Here is a 16866-nt window from a genome sequence, read left to right as displayed (position 1 = left end):
ACCCTTGCAGCTATCAGACTCTGCCATGTATCGGACATTCTCATTTAATCCTCAAAACGACGCTGTGAGGTGGGCATTCTGTTCATCGCCACTTTACCTTTGGAGAAACTAGAGTTTGGAGAGGCTGATGAGCCTGCACAAGGTCATTTAGCCAGTATGTTGGATTAGAGCCTCAGATTATGTTTTTGATCACTAATTCTCTGTCTGCTATGTTCTGGGAACAGAAACACATAGCGCCTGACCTCTCAGAGTTCAGACTTGCACAGTCAGAGCAAGCTGGAGCTGAGCTCAGCGGCAGAGTGGGGTTAGGAGTGGACAGGCAAGGTGGGTGCCTGGTGGAAGTGGGAGGTGCCCATGGATCCCGATTATCTGCCATTTCTCTGTCCTCGTCTCCCCACTTTCAGGCTTGTCCGTCCTGCAGAAAGTCCTGGACACAGCTGCCGAGAAGAACTGGCAGGTGACAGCAGTCAACATTTTGACAACCACAGAGGAGGGATACCGGATGCTCTTCCAGGACCTGGAGAAGAAAAAGGAGCGGCTGGTGGTGGTGGACTGTGAATCGGAACGCCTCAACGCTATCCTGGGCCAGGTGAGAAGGGCAGCAGGGGCTCAGGGAAGACACCGGAGATGATCCAGAAACAGCGGGACGCATTTTGCATTGTAGAAAGTGGGTTAGCAAGAGGTTTCTTGATGAGACTAGATACCTTCCATCTCACATGCCGTAATTCATAAAATTTAATTCTGAAATTTTAGGAAATAGCACAAACGATGAAAGCCTCGACATAGGACTTCAAATGGTTCCCAGATTGGTTGACCAAAAATTTACCTCCGGTGTTTCCTTTTATTGTTCAAAAATGAATTACTTGCATTTTAGAGTGTATGAAGTGCTATCACATTAGGAATGCAGACTGTAGCACCAGATTCCTGGGTTCAGCTCTGGGCTCTGTCACTCACTGATCAGCGATTGGCATTTCACCTCTTTGGCCCACTGACCTGTTTTAAGTCCAAGGAAGCAGCAGCCACTCCTCTTTCTACTGTTTCCTTGAACACGCTCTTGTCTGTGGGAAATTGATTGATGGGTCATTCTGTTATATGGACAGGCATTGTAACCACAACAATATTTAGCCAGAGGTCTCTGAACTACGGTTCCTCTGGTCTCAAAACTATAGCATATGCCCACCACAGAATTAGCAGGCCTTAGTATAGATAGATGTCTTGTCTTTTAAAATACGTTTATGCATTCAGATGAGCTAGCAAGGAAGTAGATTTTGCAATCATTTGTGAACTTTTGAATAAATGATGGTAGTTTTCGGTGCTTGACAACATGACAAAGCTTGTTAACGGCCCTCAAGACCTCCGGGAGCCCCACAGGGAATCTCAGCACCAGCTCAGCAATCACTCAGAGTCCTCAGCAACAGAGCAGGGGGAGAATTTCAAAATCATGGATTTTTAAGGCATTAACTGTTCCACTTTATAAAATGTGGATTTGGCTTTTGCTCTTGGAGAGAAAAACCAGCAAAAATTGTTTCCATTGCTATGGAAGTTCTCTGGGCTAGAGTCAGGGGTTTGGATTCTAGTTTTTCAGTGAGGCAGTATAGGGTAAAGGTCAAGAGCAGAGAGGGAATCAGACTGGCCTGGGTTCAAATCCCAGCTCTGGTATTTACTGGCTTTGTGACCTTGGGCCACGTTTTTAATCTTTCTGCATCTTAAGTTCTTGATCTGTAAAATGGGCATCATCCTCATCATCATAATAGTCATCATTGGAGAGCTTTAGTGAGGGTTAAACGAATCAATACACATAAAGCACTTAGAAGAGAGCCTGCCCCACAGTGACTGATACATGTAAGCATTTGCCTATTTTTGCTATTCATAGCGCCTACTAGAACTGGCTTCCTGAGTCACTTCCCTCTTTGGGCATAAGCAAATTCATCTGTGGAACAGGAATGAAGGCCTCTGGTCTAGAAAGCTGGTAAAAAGATGAGATGCGATAGGAGATGGAGAAAATGATAAATGATAATGAAGTATTCTTAATGGACTGATGATCTGTCCCATATTGTTCTATGGTGCAGACAACAGCCATCGCTTGTATTTTTTGAGTGCTTATGGTATACCAGACACTATGACAGTCCCTTTCCATGCATAATCCCATTTCATTGTCATATCAACTCTATCAAACAGTTTCTATCAATCCCCTTGTTTTACAGAGGAAGAAAAGAGGGAGTAAACTTGCCCACAGCTAGCATATGAGAAAAGCAGGAATTCAAACCCAGCTCAGTCTGGCTCTAGGGCCCCACATCTTAAAAATGCAGTGTTTCTGCCTCTGCTTCTCTGTCTCTAACTCCTTTGTCAAAGGATAAATGTGTGTTTTATAAGGAAGTGACTTGCTTGTATAGATATTTTAGGTTACAGTATATTAACATTTTTTAATTATTTCATTCTTTTATTCTGAAAAGTAAGCCCAAAAACTTGGAAGGATTTTGTAGATCACTTGATCTATTGCTTGTGTTCACATTTTGCAGATAGGATGGCTGATGGTCAAATCGATTGAATGATTTCCCTTGGCCTCAGGCAACTAGTTAGTGACAATGATGAGTCTACAACTTACATCTCTGACTTATCCAGTGTGACACTCTTATCACCATCCTGGACTTACACTCAGTAACTGGGGCCTTTTCAGTCTAATACAAAATGTTCTGCCCAACCTGAGGAAGGAGACAGTGGCTGTGAATTCCAAATAAGGACTTAATTGTGTGTCTCTGTCTCCAGCCACCCAATTAGAATCTAATCTCTATGAGGCCAGGGAGTTTTGTTTTGTTTCCTCCCCTGCTATAGCCACAGTGCCTTGAATAGTGCTTGGCACCTAATAAGTGTTCAAAAAAATTTTTTTTGAGTGAATTGAAAGAATAAGGAATCAATGAGGACTCTAAGAAAGATCCTGAATGTGAGATAAATCTGGGTTTCTACAAGTAGCTATTTGGCTGGATAAGAAATTTTAAGCTGAAAGGAAGGGTACATTGGGAGGCCCAGAGAGCCCAGGAGGGCTAAGGTTCATAGTAAGTCTTAGCAGGCCGAGTGGAGGATGCCGAGTATCTAAGGGAGATGATGGCAGGGAGATAAACACATCATGAATATCCTTGGAAACCATTCAGAAGAGTTTTGGATTTATTCTGTAAACAATGGGGAGTCAGTGAAGTTTTGTGAGCATGGAACAGGGTTATTAGAATATAACGCTATATCAGTAGATGACACCAAATTATATAATACTGTCATTAGGTACAGAATGAGTTAGAAGTGAGAGTACACAAGGACCTCTTGAGGCCATCCATCACCTTGCGCTGTGTTATTGTCTTCATGGTGCTTCTCACCTGCTGAAGTCTTGTTCATTTATCTATTTATATATGTACCATCTGGCTCCCTACTGAAATGTCAGCTCAGCTCAATGAGGGCACGGAGACCTTGCCTCACTTTTTCATAGTTGTATCTCCAGCACATAGCATAGTCTTGGCATATAGTTTACACTCCATAAATATTTGTTAAATAGATTAATTAATCATAGAATGTTTTACAGAGGGTTTGAGATTAGGGCTCAGCCATAAAGGATACGAATAACCAGAGAGAATGGGAGAGGCCATGCAGAGACTAAGACTGTGAATAAAGGCAATGCAGTGGGAATGAGCTGTGGAGTAATGGGGTTGGTGAGGTGTCAGACCCCTGTGAAACTGTGTGTTGCATTTATAACACCTTTCTCGGTTTGCAACCCTGTGTGCATGTATCTGTTTATCTGTTTATTATGGACCTCCTCACAGTACAGTGTAACCTCCTAGAGGGCAAGCACCATGCTTGTTTCACTTTCCCGGCATGGCCAGCAATCCTTTGCACACAGCAAGCACTTAATAAATGTTTGTGAAAGGAAGGTAGTAAAGGACGTAATGTAGGTCAGGGTATAGGTGGGTGAGCAGATGGATGGGAAGGTTGGTATAAGTTTGGACCATGTGAAATTTCTAATTTTTATCAGTCAAAAGTCATCAGTTATCAGCTGTTTCCTGTGTTTCAAACTGTACTCTCATCTTGCAGGCACTATTCTTCTCATTGCCTGAATGTGGTGGGTTTTGAAATATCGTTTATTTGCTGTTTTGTGTTTATTAGAAGCTGAATAGATTTTTGATAAAGGTATCTCATTGCTGAAAGGGCAGCAAACTGTTTGACAAGAAGATGAAAAAGCAATGAAGAATTATTAATAAAACTATCTTCCCAATAGCATTTGAGCTCCACGGTCTGGAATTTCACAATCTAACCTCTTTTTCAGAGCATTCATTGTATGTGCTTGCATTTAATTATGCCCCACATAAAGAAAGAATGTGAGCGACTATGCACATACATCCAATTAAGTGGATGTCTGCACGTGGATTTTAATAACCTTGAAAATTTATTCAGTTAGAGAAGAAGCCTGAGTACTTCTCATATGTTTTATGTCTCTTGCAGCTGTGCAGGGGGAGAGGCACCAAGCAGGGTATACTAACCCCAATTTGATGATTTAAAAAAATAGGGAAATAGATCAAGTTAATTTGCAGGCTGAGCTAGGATTAGAATCAAGTTCTGTAGTTTTAACTGTTCCTTATTAGGTGGCGTGTCTGGCTACCCAAACAAACTTCTGGGCAATTCTTTTCACAGTTTTTTTTTCCTGCCTGTGATGATTAGGGATATTCTGAAGTCAGGAAGGAAGGATTTTTAGGAATCTCAGCTCTTAGCGATTAACCGTAATCAGGCATCATACGGAGAGGTTCACAAGAGTCAGGTCTCTGTCCTGATGCTGCCACCAGACTGCTATGGGATCTGGGCAAATCATTTCCCCTCTTAGGGTCAGAACTTCCGATCTATACAGTGAGGGATTGGACCAGATGATCCTGACTCTCCCTCCCAGCTTCCTACTTAAGTGATTTATTAACATCTGAGTATTCAACCAGCTTAGGGAGGAAGGCACAAAATTTAGGAAAAGAACGAACAACATTTGCATATGGTTCACGCAAGGGGTTGAAGGTCAAGAACTGAGTTAAGGTCTTTCACCTACCCATCTGACCATCCATCCATCCATCTACCTTCCGTCCATCCAAGCAGCAGATATTGTCATGATAGTGACAGGGGATCCCACGCAACGTAAGATTTCCACCCAGGGAAGAATCTCCATGTACGAGGAAGGCTTTACGGAAGAAAGAGTGCAGTGAACAGCTGGGTCCTTGGGGTTATGAAAACACCACTCTACTCCTAGAATCAGACAAAACCAATTTCAAATTGTGCATCTGCTACTTAATAGCTGGGTAACCTTACAGAGGTTATTTAACCACTCTATGCCTATTCCTCATTTGTATTATAAAATAAAGACATTAATGATATCTCCGTCATTCGATGGTTGGGATATCATAGTTTGAGCACTTAGGAGAGGGCAGGGCATATTGTAAGCACTCAATTAGTGTCAGTCGCAATTGTTACTGTTGCTGTTGTAGCTTTAACTGGTAGTATGACTGATGAGTCCCCACCCATTGTGTTTTGTAGATTATAAAGCTGGAGAAGAATGGCATCGGCTACCACTACATCCTTGCAAATCTGGTGAGTAGAGCACTACAGGCTCTCAGCTCAGGGTCTTTCCAGGTTTGGGGCCCTAGCTTGCTTCTGTGTTCCCTGGCCAGTGTGAACTGAGTGGATGGAAGGGGCTGTTCAGAGCTGCAATAGCGAGTCTTGGCAATACTAAATTTACCTTTTCCCCTCACATCTTGCCCATCAAACCACTGTTCGTGAGCCTCTGAGCTTCCTTGGAGGAGAGCATACTGGTGGACAGGGCTCCATCGGTCGTCATAATTCCAGCTTTAACTGGCTCTGCTCCTTGGCAATAAGAACAAAATCACCACATCTTTGCATGGATACAAGATGTCTTGATCCCACTGTTTTTGACCCTCTCTTTTGACCCCAGTGCTACTTTTACTCTTCATAAATATGAGCATTTAAATCATAATTATATTAGTATTGACAAATTTTTAACCAGAAACAATTTTCCAGCATGAACAATATTATGTCAATTTAGTTTTTATTCACTTTTCTACATGGCATAGATAAGCCTCTCTTTAAAAAAAAAAAAATCTGTTTTCATTTTAATGTCCTATAGTTCATTTTATTGAGCACAATTATTTTTCATATTACAAAGACTTGATTCGTCAAATCATTTTTATACATATTAAATTTTACCTAGTAGCATGTGCCATTATTAGTTTTCTTTTGTGACCATTATTTCCATCAAGTCTATTTTTTCTGGGTCAAGTTTTGCACACCTACCATTTTTATCATAGAGTTTAATTCTTCCAGCTATTTTTTCCAAAGCCAAATGTAATTTTATTTTATATTTACTTCCATTTTTAAAGGCTTTATTGTGATGTAATTTAAAGCATACAATTAAATGGTATCTACCATATTCAGAGTTAGGAAACCACTACTGCAATCTTATTTTAAAACTCTTCATCACCCCAAAAAGAAACCCCATACCAAATAGCAATCACTCCTCATCACCCTTCAAGCTCTCCTAGCCCTAGGAAACCACTAATATTCTTTCTATCTCTATGTATTTGCCTTCTTGGGGCATTTCATATTCATCGAATCATATAACATGTGATCCTATGTGACTGTTTTTTTCACTTACCAAAATATTTTCAAGGTTCATCCATGTTGTTGTATGTATCAGTACTTCATTCCTTTTTTTGCCAAATAATATTTCACTTTATGGATATATTACATTTTGTTTATCCTTTCGTCAGTTAACAGACATTTGAAATGTTCCTACTTTTTAGCTATTATGAATAATACTGCAATGAGCATTCATGTATAATTACTTTTCTCTTGAATATATACCTAGGCATGGAATGGCTGGATTATGTGTAAACTCTATGTTTTAACATTTTGAGGAATTCCAAAACTGTTTTCCAAAGTGACTGCATCTTCCATCAAATTTTTTTTTCCATCAAATTTTAATTAAAAAAATTTCCATGTGACAATTTGAATGATTGTCAGTTTCTCTTAATGGTAGCATTTTCTATAAAATTTGTTTATTATTCTGGCTTATCTTTACCGTTTTCCACATTTTCATTAAGATGTGATTTTTAGCTTTTTGTCTATAACAAATTTTCGGTTTTACCTTTGCTTAACCATATAACCATGTTCAGTTTTAGCCATGTTATTTTGTGTTATTTCTATGACAGTATTAATTATAATTGAACAAAAGATTGATATTTTCTACTTATTTCTGGATTAAAGGTCATTGGTAAAACTAAGGCACAGGGTGCATAGATCTAAAAACATGACCAAAGCGTCCTGTTTATCCTTAAATTCTGTCCCTCTTTCTGGCCTCGTCACCAGCCTTCAACAGATCCCTGTCTTAGATTTCTGTCCTCTTCAAAACTTCCTTGCCCTGGCTGTCCCAATATTTCAGAATTGGAACTGGAAATAAAAAGGGTTTAATTTAGATCCAGCTGTTAATGGCTAAATACGTTACTTTTCTCAGAGGTATTTACATTTTAAATCAGTGATGGCTATCTGGAGTCTTTAGGGGAAGCAAGGGTCCTACCCTCAGAAGACCATTTGCAAAGATGGAATTATTTACTTTGGAAGGAGGAAAGCCCTTGACATCCCTAAATCCCAGATTCTTGGTGCTAGAAGGGACTTCGGAAGTCAACTCCATGTAAATCTCATTTGCTTATAGGGAAACAACCAGCAACAGGGTGTGACTTGGCCAAGATCACACAGCAAGTCAGAGCTAGAGCCAGGCTCATAGCACCAAGGGTAGCAGGCAGCTTCCAATGCCTTTCCTATTACTCCAGGCCATCTCTCGGTGAGACCGCGTGCACTCCCCGCTGCTTGAGAATACACATTACAAGGGTGCGGACGTGCATAATTACCTCTCTGGAGTAAGGTAGAAATTACACATCGGTGTCCTTAGAGCCACTAAAAGACCCCAGGTAATTGCATCGCCAGCCTCCATCTGTTGCCCAGTGACCCTTTAGCCGCAGCATCACCAAGTCAGCCGCTTGGGTTCTGTATCCTTCTGATCTGCATTCTTCTTCTCCTCACCTAATGAGCTCTCAAATCCTTACAACTGCCAGCTAATAGGATGCAAATTGCATATACCATCCAAATACAAAAGATTTGCATGTTCCGATAGATTAGTTGATAATTAGGCTTCAAATTACCAATTAATTCAGTTTGAAACATAGTCGAGTATGTGGTGTGTTTTCTTCCCCCTTCAGAGGAATAATACAATTTATAAGATGATAATTTTTAGAAATTCTGCCACATAATTAGCCTGCTGCTGCAGGGAACTGACCCGCTCCTTCAGAGTGTTTGTGATTAGGGTATAATTATAGAGTTAGGGGCCAAGGAAGGCTGTGAAAGGTTTAACAAAAGGATGGAGCTACACTTTTATTTTGCAATTCTTGCCGTCCCCATCAGAATGCATGAGCTTAAAAGTAGCCAGCAGCATTTTTGTAGCAGATCACTTTGGAGGGATGCTTTGGGGGTTCAAATAGCCACCTTTGAAAGGCTGCTGGAAGAAAGGAAAGAAGAAAATTATAGGTCAGAGAGGAGAGCTTATGGACAGGGAGTAAAACAAACAAAAAAACAAAATAAACCTCTTTTTTGTCCAGACATCACCCTTAGCTAGCTTTGTGTTCTTAGGCAATGCTCCAGACCTCAGTTTCCTCATCTGTTAATTGGGAATCATAGTTCCTACTCTACCCATAGTGTCACTGGGGGAACCAAATATGTTACCAAATGCCGCCATGCTTTGAAAAGTTACAAGTATCCTGCACAGGTGGAGAATTCTTACATCAGACATTAAATCCACCCATCTGTACATGTTCATATATTGTGTGTATGTATGTATACATATATATATATGCTTGCATATGTACGCATATTTTACACATATTTGATAGGATAGATATATATGTATATTTCCATAGCATTGGTATGTTCATAATGTGAGCCTGAACCATGCAGAAATTGGAAAGCTATGTCACTATTTCTCATAGTTGCATCTGAGCCCTGGAACCCACTGGAAGGCCAACACCTCCATTCTGGCTGCCAGCGCTCCTCCATACCCCAGCATTGACACCGCATTCGCTCCCTGCTCAGAAACCGTGGGTAGGGCAGACGTCTGCCAGCCAGAGCCCCCGGAGTTACAGCTCTTATCTTTGTGACTCACCAGAAGGAAACCTTACACCAAACAAGTGTTTTTCAAAACAGGACCTGTGAAGCTCTGTAACGTGTCTGCACAGCCAGTATGGGACACATGGCGCTAACGAGTGAATGGTTTTGTACTGTTGTGATTACAAATATAAGTACCTAAACCATAGAACAGATGACCAGATTATCAGTATTGATAATTAGAATTTCATTAGAATAAAAGCATATCTTTTAAAAGTCTTACAGGGAACTAGAAGTTCCCTGAGAATGTATACAGCTTCCATCATACCCCCATTTGAGAAATATTGAATTTGTTGGATGACATTGGCCAGTATGGATCATTTAGTACCTTCTGGAGAAGTAATAACAATAACAGCAAAGTGACGTGGGCATAAGAATAGGATGATCGGGCTAACCTGATGCCAAGCCACTTGAGCCACTGAACTAGAATCCCTTAAACCTCTAATAAATGACAACAACAACAGCAACAGCTTCTACAATTTATTGAATGATTGCTACCTTCCAAACACTATGATAAACATTTAATACACATCAGTCAAACCCTCACAATAGACCTCAAGGTTGATACTGTTCTCAGATGAAGAAACTGAGCTTCAGAAAGGTTAAGTGAGTTTTCCAAAGTCACAGAGTGTCTAACGTGATGGAACTGAATTTCCCCTCCAGGAGCATGGAATCCCAATCTCCACGCTCCTACTACTGTGCCATCTGACTGCTGAGCAGGGGGAGTTGGGATAGGATGCCCAGGAAGGGGAGGGGTTATCCTGGACAAGAGGGCTCGAATTTAAGTCTTACGTAGGGTGGCAGTCATAGACCTGGAATTCAAACTCAGGCTATCAAATTTGTATTGAAAATCTCTTCCATTATACACTAATGGATTTTTTTTAATTAAAATTCCTAGCGTGATGGAGGCTGAGGGAGAGATGATGAGGTCAGGTCATCCCAGGTCTTGTTGGGGTAGGTGAAGACCAGGGCAATCAGCCGTTTCTGCCCTGTGGCTGCAGATTAACTCCCACGGAATGTTAGAGGTGGAAGTTTTGGTCCGTGTGGCAGCTAGTCCAAGCCCCCAGCTCCGTGCTGCTGCCCCTCTGCTGGATCAGCCCTGAGAAGAAACTGTTTTTCATTCTTCTTGTTCCCCCATGGAGAGAAATCTGTCGCCTCCTTCTGTAAGGCTGAGCTCATCCACTTTCCTCGGTACCTTTCTTCCTGTTGTCTCTGTGCCACAGAGTCACTTAGCTTCTGTAGCCTGTGGTTAAGCAGGTGGTATAGTAGTTGGGAAGGTGGCTCTGGAGGCAGACAGACCTGGGTTTGAATTCTGGCTTGATACTTGTTAGCTGTGTGACTTTAGTCAAATTACCTACCCTCTCTGAGCTTTTTCATTGCCTCATCTCTAGAAAAAGGAATAATGATGTATCTACCTTCTCATGGGGCGTTATGAGAATTAAGTGAGATAATATATATAAATTTCTTGCAGTAATATATGGCCCTAAATAAGCATTCAATAAATGTTAATATCAATAATTACCATCATAATCATTGTCATCATTATCTTCATTATTAGTGGAGAAGGAAGACATTTATGTCTGGGGACAAGATACTATCTTTGAGGTCCCTCAAGCCCCTCACAGATGAAACCTCATCTACCTGTCATATGCTGCCATAGCCCCAGGTTTTCTCACTTACCAAAGTTGAGATTAGACAACTGATTCACTCTTATGTAATGTCTTCCTCCCTGTTGATCTGTAAGCTCCGGAGGAAGGATTGTTCCCTGTCGAATTCCCAGTGCCTGGCAAAGCGAGTTGCATCTAACAGGTGTTCTTTAACAAGTCACTGAATGAATGAACGAGTGAAATGCCTTCTCAGGAAATAATGTTTGCACCCACACACCACATGCACTTAAAGGCAAAATCCCTGTGTTTATGCTAAAAGAAGCAGAGATAGCGGGAATATGAATCCAGTTATGAATATGCAAATGAGTAGTTAGAGGCGGGCCTAAGAGGACTTCTAACCCACTTTCCATCTACAACGTCCTTAAGAGAAGCACCTCCATTTGGCTCCGGCTTGAATAATACCCAGTGATGGGAAAGTCATACCTCTGTGGCAGCCCTTTATCTTTTCAAAGGGCTGCGACAGTTCCCACAATCTTGCTCGAACAGGGCACAGCCTGTGTTCCGTTCACCCTGTGCCGCCCTCTCATCGCTTCTGGCTCTGCCTGCCCTCTGATTCTTGCAAAATGTGTCTGCTGCCCTTCTACAAAGCAGCCTTTGAGTATCTGGAAACAGCTACCCTGCTTGCTCTTTGGTGTTTGCTCCTCCAGCCTGGACGCCTTCCTGTTCCCCCAGTGCCTTCTCGCAGGATGTGGTTCTCACGGCCGACCAAACAGGCATCAGTCGTGGACCGAGCGTGTCCGTGTGCCAGGCAGCGCGCCGGGCTCATGTGAGAAGCATTCAGAAGCACAAGTCTTATTTTTTGTCCTGAAAGCCATGTGGCCTTGCCTTCCAGCTAGGTTGGAACATGAAAATATAGTTCTAAAAGGAATGTCAGAGAAAAACCACAGCCTGTGACAGTAATGCAAGCCCCGTAAATAGTCACCTGGAATGTCAAAGCGTGGTCATCAGAGGATAGAGAGGCCTCCATAGGCTGCAGGGCGTCTGGGAAGGCTCTTGAGGCAGCATCCACACGCCAGCAGTCATGCGAAGAGTGTGCCCTGGCCGGGGTTTGAAGAATCCAAGAGAGTTAGAGCTGAAGCGTCCCTGTGAGGTCGTCTCACCCAGCCCCTCGTTTTACACAATGGGCACCCAAGGCCTAGAGAAGGGACGTGATCTGTTAGAGGTCGCCCCAAAGTTAAATAGCAGAACCGAGCTAGGATTTGAAGCAATCATTTGCCGCTTCTTCCCAGCCCCCCAGCTGCTCTCTCTTTACTTTCACAATGTATCTCTATGCCTCTGTGTGTGTGTGTGTGTGTGTGTGTGTGTGTGTGTAAGAGAGAGAGAGAGAGAGAGAGAGAGAGGCTCTGAAGCACTCCGCCTCCTCCCTGTGCCCCTCTCGGAGTTCCTCTCTGCTGGCCGGGCTCTTTCCAGTTTCCTCTTCTCCCTCCCACACAGCCTTCCCTCTCTCCCTCTGCTTTCACCTCACTCTTCTGTGACAGTCAGTCTCCCTCTGATCACCAGAGCTGACACTGCAGAGAGCCTCTGGAAGGGAAAGGGGCGTGGGTGGACAGGAAGACAAATGCCAGGTGCCAGAGGGAGCTCTCTTCCACGGAGATCCCAGCATCCCAGCAGGCAAGGCAGCGTCTATGTCACTCTGTGCTCAGTCCTGTCCTCTAGGACGATCCACCCTAGGGACCCCTGAGAGTGTCTGCACCTCCAAGAGAGGTGAGATTACGGTTCCATTTTATAAGTGAGGACAACAAAGTTCAAGTTATTGAAAGACCTCTTATTAAGGTCATGTGGCTAAAACTAGAATTCAAACTCAAACCTCTCTAGTTTTAAAGACTAGGCTCATTGTCCATTGGGCCACACCACCCAAACCGAGGAAACATTTGCAACTCTTAGGACTGACATTATAATTGAGCAAAGCCAGGAAATAAATTCCTTTCCTTCTTAAATTGCCTGGATTCGAATTCTGGCTCAGCCGCTTACTAGCTGTGTGTCCTTGGGCAAGTCGCTTTACCTCTCTGTACCTCAGTTCTGTAAGTGGGAATATTAATATGTACTTCACATGACTTAATGTATGTAAAATCTTAGAACAGCAAGTGCAGCAGAGGCCCAGAGTCTCATCATCATTCTGCCACCAACTCATTATCATTTGTGCAAATCATTTTTTTTCCAAAAGATCTCAGTTTATTCAAGATCTGGCACAATGTTTTCAAAATAAATAAATTCATCAAAAGCACCTTTCTGGCTGTGCAACTTAGGGTTCTAGTTTTCCTGACTCTCTCTGCAGTTTGTTCAGAGATATCAAAAAGTAAAAATAAAAAAATCTGCAAACCACATTGGCTTCCTTCATCCTAAGGAAGAGGCTATTCCATTTATCTCAAGCACTGGGTGTTTTTGTATCCTTTGATCTTGCAAACCCTGCATGCTTTGGCTGATTTCCATGCTAAGTCAACATCCTGTGGACCATTTCAGATATGCAAGATAGTGGCCGCTATTGTTCTGCATAGCATGCAAACTCCTTGCCACCACCAGCTTAGAAGCGGGAAGGACCCCTTAGCACCAATTTTGGCAGGTGGTCAGGGTGATGTGTAACTGGATGGTCTCAGTCCTTGTTTTCTTACCCGTCCCTCTTTTTAAGACAGAAAAACAGATAATGTAGTGGGAGGGAAGTGGAGCCCAGGGAGACATAGGGCTTTAGGTGAGTATTTACAATGTGCCTGGCACTGTTTTAGGAGTTTGACATATAACACAGTTTATACTCACAAAAGCTCTATGAGAAAGGTACTGGAATAATTCTTATTTTGCAGCAAAGGATATGAGGCACAGAGAAGTTGAGTAGGCTGCCCAAGGTCACACAGCTAGGAGGTGGTAGAGCTGAGATTTGAATCCGGGCTGATGTATACAGGCAGGGGCTGTGACTCACCACTCTCTGTTGCTCTGACTCTGAACCTCATGCACGTTTTCTGCCTAGCGTGTTCTTCCCTGCCCTCTCCACCCAACCAAAGGCTCCTTCGCTTTCAGGCTTCATTGCTTCCACTGGGAAGCCTTCTCTAAGCTCCATGGTCAGGTTTCGGTCCACCGTTTTGCTCTATCATCGCTTGTGTAATATTGGCATTTCTCCCTAAACCTTAAGCGACTTGAAGGCAAGGACCAGACCTATGGTATTCTCTGCTACACCCCTGTGTCTAGCATGTGCCTGGCAATGTCAGGTACTCATGAATGAATGAGTGGATGGATAAGTAAATGATTAACTAGAATATTCCTTTCTCCATTCCTAGGAAGTTTCAAATGTATCATATGTTTGGACTTTCATTGATTTTGTTACCAAATATTCAATGGGAACCTACTACATGTGAGGCCTTATAAACATGTAAGCTAACATGTCATCAAAAGACGGTCTAGCCCTGAGTCCTTTCCCAGCCTTCTCTGGATGGGAAGGTTTTTTTTTTTTTTATTATTTCAGCATATTATGGGGGTACAGATGTTTAGGTTACGTATGTTGCCCTTGCCCCCGCCAAGTCCAAGTTTCAAATATGTCCCAAGAATGGAAAGACAAGCACCACATGTACTCACCATCAAATTGGTATTAACTGATCAACACATAAATGCACATATAAGAATAACATCTATTGGATGTTGGGCAGGGGGGAGGGGAGAGGGGCAGGGGGGAGGGGGGAGGAGGGGACGGGTATTTGCATACACAAAGAGTGCCATGCGCACCACCCGAAGGATGGATGGGAAGGTTTTGATCATGTAAAGGGAAGATGCTGTTGGTTTCAAGTCCATCAGGAGCTCTAGCCATAAGGGCCCACCCCATACTAGGAAACTTTGAACTTTGGATTGACCTTTGGCTCATGCTCTGAAGTGGCCCTGGCCAGGTGTCACCCCTGACTGCATCCAGTTAGGGCAGAGTTAAGACGTGGGGACTCTCTGGAAGATCAGCCATCCCCAGGCCAGGTAGTGCATCTCTACAGCCTTCCACCAACATCCCAGTTCGGGGGTCCCTGACCTTCTGCCACAAAGTGCCGGCATTTTATTCTAAATCCCAGGACTGAGGGAATTGGTTTGTGAGATGCTGGCTGACATTTATAATTCTTTCTCAATAGCGGGCACCTGTGTGAGGCGTATGTCTGCCGGTGCGTTTGCAGATATCCAAATGTGCCTCCCCAGTTTCAAATGTAACTGGACAGGTCAACACTAATGCTTTTTTCCTCCCGATGTGGATGGTGTTTTCACTGATTTAAGCACAGCTACAATGTCTTATTGACTTAGTGGGAACCAGACAAGCCTGCATGTTACGAGGGATTATACAGGGGGAGGACACCTTAAAGTGTTGGTTAGTTAAAGTGGCTAAAATAGGAAAATGCAAAGACTTTTATGCAGAGACATGGGTATTTGAGAACACAATTAAGTCTTCAGCCCAGGAGTATTCCACAAATTCACACATATCCATATTCATGTGCACACACCTGTGTGATCACAGAATTGTAGATCAAAGCTGGAAGAGCCCTTAAGAGAGGAATCAATTGGCTCAGAAGTTTCTAAACTTTTTAGTTTGAAGCTCTATTTTCAAATGGAGTCTTAGGGGAGAACCCTGGGGTATAAAACAGATAAAAAGCAGAGGTGTTTTTGTGGACAAGAGAAGGTGGGGATCTAGGACCCCATATTTCTGCCCTTCTTCTATCCCAACATGGGTGACTTCTAAAATGCCTGGAACCAGGAACATAGCTTGAAAGGTCACGGATCTGGCTGGTGTCCTTATCTTGCAGATCGATACACTAGTGCCTGTAGAGGTTGTGATAATTGCCTAAGGACCAACAGCTCTCGAGGTTCAAAGATAGAACAGAACTTACGAGATTGTCCCTAAACCTCTTTTCCTAAGACTTCTTGTTTATGACCTGGTTCACAATATACTACACAAAAGAAGTCAATTAAAAAAAAATCCCATTGGTCTACAAAGGAAAAGCTGAGGCTGAGAGGGAACAGGATTGAAGCTTATGAGAAAATCGTGAAAAGGGTAAGCAAAGACTTTCTGTTCCTTCATTCCTCCAATTGGATTAAACATGCACCTCCAGGCACTGTGTCTGGACATCATGGGGGCCAAGGTCCCTGCCCTCTAAGAGTTCACAGTCTCGTAGGGCAGATGGGAAGGACCACTATAGTCTCAAAGAGAAAGCTAAGAAGACCTACGAGAGATAGAAATACAGTGCTTTGTGGTTCACATTCCAAGTACCAGAGCACACTAAGGAGCTGAGGCAAACGTCCTGATCTCATGGAAACCTGCTAATTTCTTCTTAGTATACAGATGCAGGCCATTCCAAGTGCTTCATGGCAGGACGGAAGATAAATGAATCAGATGGACTGCACTCGTGGTTAGGAGGCAGAATGTACAGTGGTTAGAAAACACGCCCTAGAGTCTTTACTTGCTAGGACTATGGTTTTTGTCTCTTACTAACTATGCTACATTGAGCAGGAGCTACTTTATTAATTTAGCCTCAGTTTTCTAATTTCTCATTTGCAGATAGTTGTGATCGTAATACCTCCTTTACAGAGTTGCTATGAGGATTAAATGAGATAATACAAATAAAGCACTTAGCACAGTGCCTAATACACAGTACAGGTTTGATACGTATTAGGCACTATGGTTGTTGTCGTTATCATTTTAGCCAAAATCTGCCTCCCATGACCTCTACCCATGCATTGATTCTGGCCTACCTTTCAGAGCCTCGGAGAACAAATCTTCCACCTCTTCCGCATGACAGCCCTTCTGAGATGCAAATATACCTTTCACTTACCCTCTTAGTCTTCTATTATTTTTTAAGCTGGTCATTCCCACTTTTTTCAAGCATTTCTAATGTAACAAGACTTTTCAAACTACACTCCCCTATAACTATCCTCTCCGTGAAGCTGTCATCTTTAAGATTTTGTCTGACAATTTGGGGAAACCCGGCGTGTTCAACTTGTGCCA

The 16866-nt window shown here is 42.7% G+C and overlaps 1 protein-coding gene across 7 annotated transcripts in view; it reads left to right on the top strand.

Moving 5' to 3' along the window:
- GRIA1 (glutamate receptor, ionotropic, AMPA 1) overlaps positions 1-16866 on the top strand; it is a 306850-nt gene that overhangs the window by 160615 nt on the left and 129369 nt on the right. For all 7 annotated transcript variants that reach the window (XR_001137844.1, XM_012653191.1, XM_012653187.1 and 4 more), the window contains 2 exons: positions 405-589; positions 5551-5604. Coding sequence is in view for 6 of the 7 variants with exons in the window: in XM_012653191.1 (XP_012508645.1) it covers positions 405-589; positions 5551-5604 (239 nt within the window). In the remaining variant the exon portion in view is untranslated. The remainder of the gene's footprint in view (positions 1-404; positions 590-5550; positions 5605-16866) is intronic.

The sequence above is a fragment of the Propithecus coquereli genome, unplaced genomic scaffold, assembly GCF_000956105.1.
Source record: "Propithecus coquereli isolate 6110/MARCELLA unplaced genomic scaffold, Pcoq_1.0 Scaffold419, whole genome shotgun sequence".
In the NCBI taxonomy this organism is placed as follows: domain Eukaryota; kingdom Metazoa; phylum Chordata; class Mammalia; order Primates; family Indriidae; genus Propithecus; species Propithecus coquereli.
Note: the sequence above shows the minus strand (reverse complement) of the source record. Positions and strands in the feature narration are given on the sequence as shown.